At 36.8% G+C, this 17344-nt stretch overlaps 1 protein-coding gene across 6 annotated transcripts in view; it reads right to left on the bottom strand.

Annotated features, from left to right (window-relative positions):
- Positions 1 to 420: 420 nt before the first annotated feature.
- ZFAND4 (zinc finger AN1-type containing 4) overlaps positions 421 to 17344 on the bottom strand; it is an 88643-nt gene continuing 71719 nt past the window's right edge. For 5 of the 6 annotated variants that reach the window (XM_049645378.1, XM_049645376.1, XM_049645377.1 and 2 more), the window contains 4 exons: positions 8819 to 9994; positions 8029 to 8083; positions 2331 to 2448; positions 421 to 1349 (listed from right to left, as the gene is read on the bottom strand). In XM_049645378.1, coding sequence (XP_049501335.1) covers positions 1214 to 1349; positions 2331 to 2448; positions 8029 to 8083; positions 8819 to 9994 — 1485 coding nt within the window. In that variant the 3' untranslated portion in view covers positions 421 to 1213. Of the gene's footprint in view, positions 1350 to 2330; positions 2449 to 8028; positions 8106 to 8818; positions 9995 to 17344 lie in introns of those variants that run through there. The other variant, XM_049645380.1, reaches the window with a different exon arrangement.

The following is a 17344-nucleotide window of genomic DNA, read 5'->3' as shown; positions in this document are numbered from 1 at the left end:
GAAGCAAGTGAACTCCCAAAAGTTTGAACAGTGTATTGGTTACATCTGGGGAGCAGGGCCCTTATACCTTAAACGAATACCTTTATTCTTAAGAGTCACTTTTTCCAAGTAGAATAAATTATTGATTTATTTAATAGTTTTCTTTAAAAAAGTCTTAGGGCACCTGGGTAGCTCAGTTGGTTGAGTGTCCAACTTCGGCTCGGGTCATGATCTCACTGCTCATGAGTTCAAGCCCCGGGTCGGGCTCTGTGCTGATAGCTCAGAGCCTGGAGCCTGCTTCAGATTCTCTGTCTGCCTTGCTCTCTACCCCTCCCCTGCTCGTGCTCTCTCTTTCTCTCAAAGATAAACATAAAAAAACATTTTTTTAGGTCTTTATAAAAGAAAAAAGTATTGTACATAATCAAATAATCAAACTCATAATGAAATTGAATATTTATTTGAATTTTTCCTGGTAATAGCACTCAACATATAAGAAAAACAAACCAAAATATGAGATTTTGTTTTAAATATAGCCATTTTTCAAAAAGTGAAAAGGTGGATTCTATATTTAATGGCAACAAGTGAGACGCCTTCTATTGTAAAACTGCCATTCAAAAAAGTATCTTTTAAGAAATATATAGTATGTTTAACATGATGTGTTTTATGAATGGATACATATCTGAATGCCAATCTGAATATGGAAGAAATATGTGTGTTAAAACTACACTGGGAAATGAAATGTTTTTATAAAAAGTAGTTTGAAATAAAAGGAACTTGTTAGTAAATTCAATAAATTTTCACATGGGATTTAAAAAAAAAAAATCTCCACCACCCACCCACCCCCCTCAAAAAAGTGGTGGATTTGAGTAGAGCCATTACGTGACGGCACATTTCTGTACACTGTGGAAGCTGGTTTACATAGTCAGTGATAACTTCCTAAAGTGCATCTTTTGAAGACTTGTCTAGTAAAATTGCAATGTCAAATATAAAATACTTAACACAAGACATGCAGTAACAAAGTTAAATCATTATAGTTTAAAGTTTTTAAAACTACTTTTAAAACATTTGATTGACCAAAGAATAAAGACGTCAAATATAGTAGCATTCTTTCTCCAACAGTGAGCACCGTATGCTTTTTTCATTTGGCAAATCTTTTGGAGTCGAACAGATATAATGCAGTCTGAACAGTATTTCTTCTGTCACTGTAATACAATTCCCAGGCGCAGAGCAAGAGCTAGATTTTTGGAAGTTTGGGTGCGTTAACCACAGGATTTGCCTCCTGTAAGTATCTCCTCCCTGCACTCTTGTAATCATAGGTGCAGCCGTGAGTTTCTGCATAACGATGAGATGCACAGAAGTTGTTTCCACATCTAAAGCACAAAAAAGTTCATGTGAATAGTCACATTTTAGAGAGGCTCATCTCCTTGGGAGATGAGAGCTTGACTTCCAGTATCCAACAGGAGCCCTGTGGTTCTCTTTAGCAATTTTCAGCACTGACATTTCCCTTGCACTCATAAACCAGCACAAGTGCCCCCCAAAGAGAATTAACTGTCCATGAATATGAAAGTTTAAAATAAAGGATCTATTATGAAATGAAACAGGATATAGATTTTTATGAAATGGTAAAATTGCAAAAGCTGATAGATATATCTACCATTTCTCTTGTATCTAGTAAACCTGGGAGAACTGAATTTCTAACAAATTCGGTCTCAAAAAAAAATTACGTAAAACCTAACTATGTCATAAAAGGATTTTTAAAATGTTTCTCGCAACAAGATGAACTGTTTCTATCTGAACATAATGCACTCTAAAAAGCAGCAGTTGTTTTTAATGCCTGGACTCAAACTAAGGGCAGACACGATCCCCAGAGTGATTGATTGATATTAATCAATGCTAATGAAAGAAATAATTATGAGAAAATTCATTACTTTTTGTGAATAGATTATTCCTCTGTTTTGAAATAAAACTGTACCATATAATCATTAAAATTAATAGTACATTTACTTTAAATTTTTTTGTTGTTGTTCAATTTAAAAAAGAACCTTGGAGGAGGGATTCTTCCAAGTTGCATTCAAACAAAAACCACACATATCTATCATAAGACAAAGTACACTCTGCCACTGGTTTAAATCTCCCAACTTGGAGGGCAGGAGAGGATCTCATGATTTATAAACTCATGAGCTGTCTACTTCGCCCTTACTTCAGCCACTTAGGAGCTCAAATAAGGGCTACCATCTGAACATCATCTTAATGATGTTACGAATAGCCAATTTAAAGAAGGTTTTATATTGTATCTCCATGCTGGGTCACCACAAAAAAAGCATCTCAGCTTTTCCAGTCAGCCAACCTGCCTGCATTCGTAGCTAGTAGCCAGTCCAGTTTTCTTTCCACAGAGAAAACAATGCTTTGCTGCTTTCTTCTTTGTTTGAACTGGGGCTTTCACGGGTGGGAGGTGATGAGTACATTCTCCTGATTAATGAAAGGACACCTTGATTACTACAGGCATAAAATGTTAAATGTGAAATAGTATTAAGCAAAACACAAAACACAACCCCATCACAACAAATTTCTTGGCCATAAAAAATTAATTTGTGCTATATTTATATCCAAAATTATCTACAAAATCTACAAGTAAGGATACAGTAGAACTGTTATATTTTTAAAGATGAGGTGGGTTTCTACTGACTGAGACTTACATTTTTAGGGCTTCTGTACACACCAGTATTTTTCTGATTATTTCTAAGGGCAATCAGTAATTGTAAAGTACACCAAACCTTGACAGAGAATTAAGAAAAAGTCTGGTTCAAAATCATCCTTATCAGGCCTCTGAGAAACAATGTATATGTAATACAAACACCCTATTCTTTTACGCCAAGAAGGAGCACCAGAGTATCAAGAAACTGGTCTTTTAGTCCTGATTACATCATTGAAATTACAGTTGTCAAACCACAGGCAAGTTATTTATTCTTTCAAAACTCCAATTTGTTCTTTAAAAAAAATTTTTTTAACATTTATTCATTTTTGAGAGACAGAGAGAGACAGAGCACAAGTGGGGAAGAGCAGAGAGACAGGGAGACACAGGATCCGAAGCAGGCTCCAGGCTCTAGAGTTGTCAGCACAGAGCCCGACGCGGGACTCAAACCCACGAACCATGAGTTCATGACCTGAGATGAAATCGGATGCTTAACCAACTGAGCTACCTAGGCACCCCCATTTTTAAGATAACATAACGTGGTTTTCTCCCTTATGTTTCTAAGTGTTTTAAGGTCAATTCAGTTCTCACATGTAAAAAGCATCCTGAAATTTTTAAATGTTGTAATTATATAAAATACCATATTATCAATAGTGACTAACATGGTGCACTGCTCAATTTCACAGTACTACCTTTCCAAAAAATAGTTACTGAATTTTGTACTACTGTAATGATTTTATGTTTAAAAAACAGCATATCTGTTATTACATAAGAATAATTAAATCAATTTCTTTAACTACTAGGTGAAATTCTCTTACAACTGAGCAAAATTCCAACAAACCTGACTCAAGCAGAGAGGCTCAAAGTCACCATCCACAGTTGTTATAATAACAGTACAAGCACATGGTGCTTGGTGGCACTAAAAGGCCAAGAAGCAAAAGGCAAACAAAGAAAACAGAACAAGGGGAAGGAATGAGAAGAAAAATGCTGGGTCTAGGTGGTACTGGTGCCTATTCTCCACTATTTAAAAAAGGTTTGAGAGACCTCGGCTTAATGTTTATATGGCAGCTAAAAGTCTTTGAAGATCCTTCAAGGGTTCAAAAAACTGGAATTACAATGAATTGGTGCTATGCCTTTTGCCACCCAGAAAGGATGCTGGATATACAAACCCAGTAACTTTAAGTCAGCTTTATTACCAGTCTGAAATACCTTCCCATTTCCTAGATCTTGCCCCAAATTGGAAACTAACTGAATGACTCCTAATGGTAGAAACAAAATTGAAAACAACTAAGTGAATGATTCCCAGTGGTGCCCTGGCACCAACTCAATTAGCACTTTCTTCTTCAAGTGCACTTAAGAGTTATCAAGAACAAAGGTGATGGGGTACTTTCCACTTCTTAAAAAACGAAAATAAGCATTTGCACAGGTCACAGAGGAAAGGCATATAATACCAGATATCTTCTGGAAGCTCATCTGATTGTAATTATCTTCGAAATTCAGGTTTAGGATATTCTTCCTCAATGGAATAATCTAATGATAATTATTTAATTAGTTCAGTGTAGTCATATTTTCCTTTTTTCTTTCCTTGGAACTGCTTAACTCAATGTTTCCCAAACTTTTTTCATTCAAGAACTCTTTTTGAATGTGCAGAAACACAAGACACAGTACGAGTTGGCACAGACACACAACTGCAGTCTTCTCCTACAAGAATAGTTTCTATACGTGCTTCTACCTACCGGAGAAAACCATTTATTAGTTACCTACTCCAAGTCAGGACCCATCACTAATATATAGGTTTGCTACTATTCTTCAGACTGGCATTCAGGGTTTGTATGTCCAATATGATACCTTTCCAACTTTCCAGAGTTGTTTTCTGTCACTTACCACATCATACCCACTCTGAATGAAGCACTAGACCCATTCACAGGTGCAATTGCTTCTAAAAATTCTAAATGGGTGATGTGCATTAAGGAGGGCACTTGTTGGGATGAGAACTGGGTGTTATACGTAAGTTTGAATCACTGGGTTCTACTCCAGAAACCAATATTACACTGTATGTTAACTAACTTGAACTCAAATAAATAAATTTAAAAATAAATAAAATAAAATAAAATAAAATAAAATAAAATAAAATAAAATGCTCTATTTCAACCTCTATTTCATTTCCAGGTGCAATCATATGTCTAAAATCATATGTCTAAAATTTGGTAATCATATGTCTAAAAATGATAACTGGAACTATGAGGATGGGTAAGATTTCCAAGGGAGACCCTATAGTAAAAAGCAAAGAAAACCAGTGGAAGAATTTAACAAATTAATTAAATAAAATGTATACCAAAACTCTCATGGACTCTTCAAGGACATTCAGAATGATACAGTTATTACTGAAAGGAAATGGCAGCAAGTTACATGGCCCTTGTTTGGGTAATCATCACTGCAGGCAGTAGTTGATGGCTTGACTTAAACAAAATTAACCAAAAGAATGTATACCTGGGGACAAGCAGAGGGCTGGTAAAACAAGTAAAGAAAAAGAAAATCAGGTTTAACAAAATGAAACAAAAACAAAACTCTACAGCAATATGATAGCCCAGAATAAAAGAAGAAGAAGAAGAAGAAGAAGAAGAAGAAGAAGAAGAAGAAGAAGAAGAAAGAAAGAAAGAAAGAAAGAAATGAAACAGAGAGAAACAAAGGAAAAGAAACTATTTCAAGAAGGAGGCCCACAAGAATCAAACAAGGTGAGGATACAGAAGCATCCACTGGATTGAAATTGTGGTTATCTTTGGTGACCACAGCATCAACTATTTCAGAGGAAGGGTGAGAAGAGAAATGAAAAAGCACAGAAGCTCAAATTAGAGTTAAAAGTAGATAAATTAGGGGCGCCTGGGTGGCGCAGTCGGTTAAGTGTCCGACTTCAGCCAGGTCACGATCTCGCGGTCCGTGAGTTCGAGCCCCGCGTCAGGCTCTGGGCTGATGGCTCGGAGCCTGGAGCCTGTTTCCGATTCTGTGTCTCCCTCTCTCTCTGCCCCTCCCCCGTTCATGCTCTGTCTCTCTCTGTCCCAAAAATAAATAAAAAACGTTGAAAAAAAAAAAAAAAGTAGATAAATTATAGTGTGTGGTATTGGCATAAAGACAGGCAATAAAGAACCCAGAAATAAACCCTCACATATAGGATGAAATGATTTTTGACAAGGATACCCAAGACAATGGGGAAAGGACAGTCTTTTTAACGAATGGCACTGGGAAAACTGGATATACACATAATGAATGGCACTGGGAAAACTGGATATACACATGAAAAAGAATAAAGTTGGACCCTTATATTACACCATATATACAAAAATATATACATTAAAAAATTAATTCAAAATGTATCAAAGACCTACCTGGAAGACATACATAAAACTCTTAGAGTAAAATATAGGAGGAAAACTTCATGAAGTTGGACTTGGCAATGATTTATTGGACACAATACCATAGGCACAGGCAACAAAGGAAAACACCAACAACATGGACTGCATGAAAATTAAAAACTATTGTGCATCAAAAGACACTATCAGTAGAATAAAAAAGGGAGAAATATTTAGAAGAAAATATTTGCCAATCACATATCTGATAAAGAGACCAGTATCCAGAATGAGAACACCTAAAACTCAGCAATAAAAAATGAAACAACCCAATTTAAAAATGGGCAACATATTTGAACAGACATTTCTCCGAAGATGTACAAAAGGCTAAGCACATAAAAATATACTCAACATCACTAATCATCAGGGAAATGCAAACCAAAACCACAGTGAGATACTACCTCATACCTATTGGGATGTCAATTATCAAAAACAAACAAACAAGCAAAACAGAAGATAACAAGTATTGGTAAGAATATGGAGAAACTGGAAACCTAATACACTGTTGGTGGTAATGTAAAATAGTGCAGCCACTATGGAAAACTGTATGGCAGTTACTCAAAAAATTAAAAATTGAATAAACATGTGAGCCAGCAATTCCACTTCTGAGTATATACTCAAAAAAATGAAAAGCAGGGTCTCAAAGAGATATTGGGGCACCCATGTTCATAACAGCAGTATTCACAAGAGCTGAAATGTGGAAGCAACACAAGTCTCCATCCACAGATACATGGATAAGCAAAATGCTGTATATACATACAATGAAATATTATTCAGTCTTAAAAAGTATGGAAACTCTGACACATGCTACAATATGGATGAACCTTGGGGACACAGTGCTAAGTGAAGTCAGGTACACACAAAAAAACAAATGCTGTATGATTCCACTTATATGAGGTACTTCAAGGAATGAGAATTAGACAGAAAATAGAATCATGGCTGCTAGAGGCTGGGGTGAGCGGGGCGGGGGGATGAGGACTTAAAAATGGGTACAAGTTTTCAAGATAAAAAGAATTCTGGAGATGGATGGTGGTGATGGTTGCCCAACAATGTGAATGTTTTATATAATGGCATTGAGTTATACACTTAAAAATGGTTAAGACGGTAAATTTTATGTTATGTATATTTTACCACAATTAAAAAATTGAAAAAACATGGATATATTAAGACTTTAAAACTCTGGGCCTTATGTAGAAGTGAAAAATAAACCCTAAGTACTCTTTAAAGGCATAAAACTCATGTGATAACCATAATATATATTACATTGGTTGTGACATCAGTTTTATATACTTTCATATAAAGTATCCTTTAGAACCCTGAGGCTAGAAAGGTGGTACATCTTTGGTAATGAGCTCCCACCCCTAGTCTGAGTCTAAAATTTCAAAAGATGATGATCATAATGGCTTCCTTGGAGATTAGGACTGGCCAATGCACCTTTAAGGTGTTATTGGCAGAAAGGAGTGCCAATGTTGCAGCTACTTCTGCTACTGTGCTTTGGAAAGGGCTGATTCAAGGACCGTCTTTTTCTTTTATCCAGAAATAATTAGTTCATCAAAAGGAGCTCTTCCTACTCTCCTTCATATTGGATTATGATGTCAAGAAACACCTCTCTAGGATACTCTTTCGAAACCCAACCAGCAGCCCAGCATGGCTCTAGAGTGGCCAGTGACAGAGGGTTGTGGAATTACACATTAATTCTTCATCCTTCCTGTCTTTTCACTTAGACTATATCTTTCCCCAGGCAACAGAGACCTCAATTTCAATTTTTGTTTTATTCTTCAAGTATGTTCTACAGTCAGTTCTAATAGCCATTTTCCTCAGTGGAACAAAGTTTAGGGAGAGTTTACTCCATACATACCACAAAGAACCTTCCTCTTATTTCTCTCTGAAAAAAACAGTATGCATAATGAAGTGATTGTTAGGCTTATATTTTCACAATTATCTGTAGCTTACCTACTCTTTTCCCTGCTGCTGTGTTATTTCCATTCATTCCAATGCCATGGGCAGACTATAATCAAAACACAAAACATCTACAGAGGTAAGTTAATGGAGAACAGAAGAAAAGATCACTAAACATGAAATACTTGTATTTTATTATGGAACTGCTGTTGGGCTTTCATTTAATTAAATTAATTTGACATCTGATTCTCACATGCAGCAATACTGTACGTATTTTTCTTTAAGAGAAGAAAATTTGATGGTGTAAATAAAAGTTCTTATATGGAAAAAATTAAAAATATTTAGCGTTAGGGGCACCTGGGTGGCTCAGTCAGTTAAGTGTCCAACTTCGGCTCAGGTTATGATCTCACAGTTTGTGAGTTCAAGCCCCACGTTGGGCTCTGTGCTGACAGCTCAGAGCGTGAAGCCTGTTTTAGATTCTGTGTCTCTCTCCCTCTGCCTCTCCCCCACTTATGCTTAGTCTCTCTCTCTCTCTCTCTCTCTCTCTCTCTCTCTCAAAATAAATAAACATTAAAATTTTTAAAAAATATTTAGTGTTAAAAATAGATGATAAATTGTTGACACAAAATTATTTTTCAAATTACAATTCTCAATTTAGGGCTAACACCTTATTTAAAATTCAACTATCAAAAAGATTTCTACAAACTAGATTAACATTTTAAGAGAAACTTATAAAAAGAATTCAACCTTCAGCCTCCTCCCTTAAGTAAACAAAAAACAAACATGTAATATGATGAGTAACTACAAGGTTAACTAGTAGAACATATTGCAAACAAATACTTACTAGAAAAAAATCTGTAGGTTCTAACAGGGGAGAATTTTTCCTAAAGCTTTCTTCCTGAGAATGCTGGAGACTTGTAGACAGCCCCATTCCAGAGGTCCGAATCCTGCCTGCCCCACGCATGCTCTGTAAGCTATCTCTGCTTGCACTCCGGCCCAGCGAAGCAAGAAAACCTATATTATTTACACAACCAACAGGCTCTTTGGAAGCCTTGTTTGCCATTTCTGTGATATCCCGAGCCTCAACTTTAGAAATAATATCAGCTCTTTTCCCAGGTGAATCAACTTTAACAGCACGAAAGCGAGTAGTCCTAGAGAAAGAAGAATCAGTTATATTTCGAACATCTAGCGACCGAAGCACATTTTGTGAAGCAGAAGACTGGAGATTCCCAGACTCAAAACATTTGGACTGTCTCTGTGGTTTCACCAGAGAATTATGGAGTGACATTGGTGTAGAACAGCGAAGAGGTGACAAGAGTCTATTCTTGTGAGGACTTAATTCATGGTGGTCGAGAACTGTAGTTTCTACTGATTCACTGCTCAATATTCTTGCAACATGTTTAAGATGCTGTTCTGCAGCTTTCAACCCTTTATCATCATTACAGAGTAAGAACTCTGGATTTACCTTCTGTGTGCCTTCTAAGCCAATGCTCTGTTCATCGGTGTTTCCTTCTGTAAATAAAGCAAATGAACCCACTTCAGGTGGAAGTGATTCTTCAGTAACACATTCTTCTGAAGTTGGAAATAAGGTAGTGTCATCCTCTTTATTGGATGACAAATTTCCTGAAAAGTGTTTCGTCCACCTAGGCAGGAATGATCCAAGATGGAGAACAGAATCAGCAAGCTCCTTGTCATTTTCCAACTCGGTATGGGGTATCCGAGGTGGTAGTTTGATGCTACCATTGGAATGAGACAGTGCGTTCATCTCCCAGTTATCCTCTTCCTTAAGAAAATCGCTAGCAATAGATGATATGGGTCTATCAGTGGGGGGCACAGTTGCCAAACTTGAAACAGCATTGCTGGAAGTTTCAGGTAGACATGCATTCCCAGCAGAAGGTAAACAAGACTGCCCAATGTGGGGGAGAACCCTTAACAATCTGTGGCGAGCAGCTGCCGTGGAACTACCAGAAGGTCGAGGAGCTATAGGTGGACGAGGTTTTACCTTGACAGCTTTCTTAGGCTAAAAAAAAGAGTGAATATATAATTCCTTACAGTCATTTTTGTCTACCCATTAACAAAAATTAATGAAGGAGGAAAATGTCATTTACTGCAGCACTGGCATTTTGATTACCTCAATCTAAAACGTCTTAAAAGATTAAAATCTGAAGTTTAAAACTGAGATGAATTTTGCTCTCTTCCTCCACGGAGTATAATTTTCTGAAAATATTAAAAATAATTTTATTTATCTTCCTCACTACTGATTATTTTCCAGAGTTTTGCTGAGAAGAAAATTCACTGAGTATACTAGATATGATGTTACTCACCTATTTTAGGTCCCCAACAATTTTTCCTAGTAAGATGAGTAAGTGTCAGCTACATAGGTACTACAGAAAAGAGTTAACAGGCCTACACTGCTATCCTTGAAAAGGCCTGCCTTCCAGGATGGCCCTTGGCTAGCTTCTGGGAACTTGTATTTCAAGAGGGTTCCCACCACCCTAGCAGAAAAGGTGCCTAACTTGTTTGTGCAAGCACTATGGTTTATGCTAAACACTGGCTTTCCTTCTGGGTGTCTGGCCTTTTGGTACTGGTACATCCTAGACAGAGGGTGCCTACATGAACTGCCCCAAATAAAACCCCTGGGCACAGACTCTCTAATAACGTTCCCTGGCAGACAATAATATTCCATATGTACTGACACAGCTCATTGACAGAGGGATAAAGCATGTCCTATGAGACTCCACTGGGAACGGGATTCTGGGAAGCTTGTGCTTGGTTTTCTCTGGACTTGAGCCATAAGCCTTTCCCCTTTGATGATTTTACTTTGTACCCTCTTGCCGTAATAAATCTTATCCATGAATCCAACTATATGCTGGTCCTGTGAGTCTTCCTACCAAATCATCAAACTGTAGAGTGGTCTAGGGGTCCTCAATATAGTAAGTTTTAATAAAAGTATCACAACAATTTATGATGTTATGGATAAATTTAAAAATGGAAGGATAAAGTAGCAACCTAAATGCCCATCAATAGATAAATGGATAAAGAAAATGTGCGATGTATGTATAACGGAATATTACTCGGGCATAAAAAGAATGAAATCTTGTCATTTGTGACAATACACATAGACTTTGAGGTATCATGCTAAGTAAACTAAGTCAGAAAAAGTGAAATACAACATGATTTACTTACATATGGAATTTAAAAAATAAAACTAACAGAAAAAGCAGAAACAGATCCATAAATTTAGAGACCAAACTGGCATTTGCCAGAGGGAGAGAGGTAGGGGGATAGGCAAAAGGGGATGAAGAGGAGTGGGAGATACAGGTTTCCAGAATGACTCAGTCAGGAGGATAAAAGGTACAGCATAGGGAATACAGTCAATAGCGTTCTGGGGTGACAGATGGTAGCTGCACTTGTGGTGAGCATAACAGCAGAATATACAGAGCTGTGCAAACACTATGCCATACACCTGAAACTAATGTAACATTGTGTGTCAACTATATTTCAATTTAAAAAAAAAAGTTAATGGAGAGATAAAGAAAGCAAAATAAGGGGCGCCTGGGTGGCTCAGTCGGTTAACTGGCCGACTTCGGCTCAGGTCATGATCTCGTGGTCTGTGAGTTCAAGCCCTGCGTCGGGCTCTGTGCTGACAGCTCACAGCCTGGAGCCTGTTTCAGATTCTGTGTCTCCCTCTCTCTCTCTCTCTCTCTCTGACCCTCCCCCGTTCATGCTCTGTCTCTCTCTGTCTCAAAAATAAATAAACGTTAAAAAAAATTTAAAAAAAAAAGAAAGCAAAATAAGTTCATTGATTATAAGTAATAAGTAAGAGTCAAAAGATATCTCTCAAAAATGGAAAATAAAAGAGTAGAAGGTTAAGTAAGGAAAAAGCAGATAAAGGACATGATAATAAATATTAATCTAAAGTTAAACAATAGATGGGGCACCTGGGTGGCTCAGTTGGTTAAGTGCCTGACTTTGGCCCAGGTCATGATCTCAGAGTTCGTGAGTTCAAGCTCCGCATTGGGCTCTGTGCTAACAGCTCAGAGCCTAGAGCCTGCTTTGGATTCTGTGTTTCCCTCTGTCTCTGCCCCTGCCCCTTCCCTGCCCATGCTCTGTCTCTGTCTCTCTCTCCCTCAAAAAAAAATAATAAATAAACATTAAAAAAAATTTTTTTAATAAAGTTAAACAATAGAACAAAAGGCTTCTGAAGTACCAAAAAGTACACACTCATACACACACATATCCATACATACACAAAAGAAAAGAGACCATTAGAATACTGTAAATATATCAAAATAAGACATTTGAGACCATATATGAAAGTCATACTGCTAAATATAAATGTGATTAAGTTACCTACTTTTTTAAATTTCAAACTGGTTCACAAAGCAAAAAGCCAACTCTATAATGTATATAAAAGATACACCAAAAAGCAATTTAAAAGTTAACTTTGGGGCACCTGGGTGGCTCAGTTGGTTAAGCAGCCGACTTCGGCTCAGGTCATGATTTCGCAGTCCGTGAGTTTGAGCCCCGCATCAGGCTCTGTGCTGACAGCTCAGAGCCTGAAGCCTGTTTCAGACTCTGTGTCTCCCTCTCTCTGACCCTCCCCCGTTCATGCTCTGTCTCTCTCTGTCTCAAAAAAAATAAATAAACGTTAAAAAAAAATTTTTTTTAAATAAAAGTTAACTTTATTTGATTTTTAAAATTTTTAAAGATTTTATTTTTATGTAATCTCTACATCTAACGAGGGTAAGCTCTTAATCTTGAGGTTGTGAGTCTGAATCCCACAATGAGGGTAGAGATTACTTGGAGAAAAAAAAAGTGTGCCTATAAGTGAATTCTAAAAGACATGGGAAAAGGTATACCAAGTAAATGAAGACAGTAAGTTATCAAGGGTTATGGGCCTGATATCTGGCAAGGAAAATTTAAGCTGAAAGGGATGGAACACTTTATAACAGCTGCAGTAAGCAGTATAATTAAAATGTAACCGTGTAGGGGCGCCTGGGTGGCTCAGTCAGTTAAGCGTCCAAATTCTGCTCAGGTCATGATCTCGAGGTCGTTGAGTTCAAGCTCTGCATTGGGCTCTGTGCTGACGGGTTGGAGCCTGGAGCCTGCTTCGATTCTGTCTTTCTGTTTGTCTGTCTGTCTGTCTCTCTCTTGCTCTCTGCCCCTCCCCCACTTGTACTCTGTCTCTTTTTCTCTCTCACTCAAAAATAAACATTAAAAAACCTTTTTTTAATAAATAAAATAAAAGTTTATGAAACAGTAACACAAGTACCTTCTTAAAGCAAAAAACTATGGAAGATGAAAAAGGAAATACACCAACGTCCACCAATAATGGACTTTCAGGTATCATTATTTTTATCAAAGAAACATTAAGCTGACCAAAACAAAGGAAATGGGGAATCCAAACAACTGACCAACAAGGTCAATCTTATAGTTATCTATCAAACTTTTACCCTGATGATAGAGAATGAATCATCTTCTGAAGTATACATGGAATATTCATGCAGAGTGATATTAGATCACAAATAATCAGGTTTTATTAAGTAGAAATATAAGCAACATTATCTGATTTCCATAAAATCATTGTTTTTAATTTCAATAAAACTAGAAATCAAAAACAATGACAAAGCAAAAAGCTTCTCTCACCAAGAATTTTTCTAAATGCTATTAAACAACTCTTGGATAAAAGGGGAATATCAACTAAAATTGCAAATTTTCTTTAAAAAAAGTAAAATTACTGCAAACTGACATGTGCCTCCTGATGTTTTGCACTGAGAAGAATGCATCATATAAGTAATATTCCTGCCAACAATGTTTAACCTGCATCCAATCATGATGAAACAATCAGACAAATTCAAACTGAGGATATTCCACTGGGACAAAGAGAAATTAGAATATAGATGACAGAATGTGTATCAATGATAAATCATGTGTATGGTAACTGTATTGTGGTTATGTAGGAGAAGACCCTTGTTCTGCAGAGATATATGCAGAATGAAGTATTTAGGGGGAAATGATATCTGCAACTAATTCCCAAATGGAATGGTGAAAAAATAGGGAGAAAGCAAATGTGAAAAAATGTTAATTAATGGGTCAAGCTAAAGTGCCTATGCAGGTCTGCTGTGCTACTCTTACCACATTTCTGAAAGACTGAACATTTTTCAAAACACAAAAGGTAAAATAAGTATTCAGACAAATGCTGAGAGAATCCACTGTTAGAAACCTTTACTAAATGAAAAGAAGTACTAAAAGAAATGATTCAGAAGGAAAATAATCCTTGAAGGAAGCATGTAATCGCAGGAAAGAATAAAGAGCAACTGAAAAGGTAAATATTCAGCAATGTTGCAGGATATAAAATCAACATGCAGAAATCTGTTGCATTTCTATACACCAATAACAAAGAAGCAGAAAAAGAAATCAAGAAATCAATCCCATTTACAACTGTACCAAAACCAAGACGATACCTAAGAATAAACCTAACTACACATGAAAAGATGCTCAACATCACTCATCATCAGGGAACTACAAATCAAACCACAATGAGATACCACCTCACACCTTTCAGAATGGCTAAAAGTTAACAACTCGGGCAACAGATGTTGGCGAGGATGTGAAGAAAGAGGAACTCTTTTGCACTGCTGATGGGAATGCAAACAGGTGCAGCCACTCTGGAAAATAATATGAAGATTCCTCAAAAAATTAAAAATAGAACTACCCTACAACCTAGCAACTGGACTACTAGGTATTTATCCAAAGGATACAAAAATGCTGATTTGAAGGGGCACATGCACCCCAATGTTTATAGCCACACTACTGACAATAGTCAAAGTATGGAAAGAGCCCAAATGTCCATCAACAGATAAATGGATAAAGAAGATATGGTAGGTATATATATATATACAACGGAGTATTACTTGGCAATCAAAAGGAATGAAATCTTGACATTTGCAACAAGATGGATGGAACTAGAGGGTATTATCCTAAGCATAAAAAGTCAGAGAAAGACAAATATATGATTTCACTCATTTAAGAGTGAATTTAAGAAACAAAACAGATGAACATAGGGGAAGGGAAGCAAAACTAAGATAAAAATGGAGAGGGAGACAAACCATAAGAGACTCTGTTTAAATACAGAGAACAAACTGAGGGTTGCTGGCAGGGGTGTTGGGTGTGGGGGATGGGCATTACAGAGGGCACTTGTTGGGATGAGCACAGGGTTTTATATGTAAGTGATGAATCACTAAATTCTATTCCTGAAATTATTACTATACTATACATTAACTAACTTGGATTCAAATAAAAATTTAAAAAATAAAGAATAAACCCAACTAAAGAGGTAAAAGATCTGTACTCTGAAAACTATAGAAGGCTTACAAAAGAAATTGAAGAGGACACATGGGGCACCTGGGTGGCTCAGTCGGTTAAGCACCCAACTGTTGATTTTCATTCCTGTCATGATCTCATGGTTCATGGGATCAAGTTGGGCTCTGTGCTGACTGCAAAGACCCTGCTTAGGATTCTCTCCCCATCTCTTTGTCCCTCCCACACATGCTTTCTCTCTTAAAATAAATAAACATTAAAAGAAAAAAGAGGACACAAAGAAATGGAAAACCATTCTCTACTCACAGGTTGGAAGAACAAACATCATTAAAATGTCTATACTACCCAAAGCAATCTACACGTTTAATGCAATCATCAAAATACCACCAGAATCTTTTGCAGAGCTAAAACAAACAATCCTAAAATTTGGATGGGACCACAAAAGACCCTGAATAGCCAAAGCAATCCTGAAAAACAAAAAACTGGAGGCGTCACAGTTCTGAACCTCAAGCTATATTACAAAGCTGTAGTAATCAAGACAGCATGGTACTGGCACAAAAACAGGCATACAAATCAATGGAACAGAACAGAAAACCCCAGAAATGGACCCACAACTGCATGGTCAACTAATCTTTGACAAAGTTGGAAAGGATATCTGATGGAAAAAAAAGACAGTCTCTTCAACAAATGGTGTTGGGAAAACTGGATAACAACTTACAGAAGAATAAAACTAGGCCACGTTCTTACACCATATACAAAAATAAATTCAAAATGGATGAAAGACCTGAATGTGTGACAGGAAACCATCAAAATCCTAGAGAAGCAAATGACAAGATTTCATTTACCTCTTTGAACTTGGCTGTAGCAACTTCTTACTGGGCACATCTCCAGAGGCAAGCAAAAACTATTAGGACTTCATCAAGATAAAAAGCTTCTTTACAGGGAAGGAAACAATCAACAAAACAAAAAGGCAACCTACAGAATGGGAGAAGATACTTGCAAATGAGATATCAGATAATGGGGTAGTATCCAAAATCTATAAAGAACTTACCAAACTCAACACTCAAAAAACAAACAACCCAGTTAAGAAATGGGCAGAAGACATGAACAGACATTTCTCCAAAGACATACAAATGGCTAACAGACACATGAAAAGATGCTCAACATCACTCATCATCAGGTTAATACAAATTAAAACCATGATGAGATACCACCATATATCTGTCAGATGGCTAAAATTAACAACACAAGAAACAACAGGTATTGGTGAGGATGCCGAGAAAGAGGAACCCACTTGCATTGTTGGTGGGAATGCAAACTGGTGAGGCCACTCTGGAAAACAGTATGGAGGTTCCTCAGAAAGTTACAGATAGAACTACACTGTGACCCAGCAATTGCACTATTAGGTATTTATCCAAAGGATACAAAAATACTGATTCAAAGGGGCATATGTACCCCCATCTTTATAGCAGCACTATCAACAATAGTCAAAGTATGGAAAGAGACCAAATGTCCATTGACTGATGGATAAAGAAGATGTGATATATGTATACAATGGAATACTACTCAGCCATCAAAAATAATGAAATCCTGCCATTTACAATGATGTGGGATGGAACTAGAGTGTATTATGCTAAATGAAATAAGTCAGGTAGAGAAAGAAAAATACCATATGATTTCATTCATATGTGGAATTTAAGAAAGCAGATGACCATAGGGGAAGGGAAGGAAAATAAAATAAGATAAAAACAGAGATGGAGGTAAACCATAAGAGACCCTTAACTATAGAGAACAAACTGAGAGTTGCTGGAGAGGAGGGGAGTGGGACACGAGCCTGATGAGTGATGGACATTAAGAAGAGTGCTTGTGATAAGCACTGAGTGTTATATGTGTTATATGTAAGTAGAATCACTAAATTCTACTCCTGAAACCAATCATACACTGTATGTTAATTAACTTAAATTTAATAAAATCTTAGAAGAAAAATAAAACTTCAAAAAATAAAAAATAAAACTTGGTTGTAAAATAATACAAATATACATAACAC

This window comes from Panthera uncia, chromosome D2 (genome assembly GCF_023721935.1).
Source record: "Panthera uncia isolate 11264 chromosome D2, Puncia_PCG_1.0, whole genome shotgun sequence".
NCBI classification, from domain to species: Eukaryota; Metazoa; Chordata; class Mammalia; order Carnivora; family Felidae; genus Panthera; species Panthera uncia.
The sequence above is the reverse complement of the archived record's forward strand: the minus strand, read 5'-3'. Positions and strand labels throughout refer to the sequence as shown.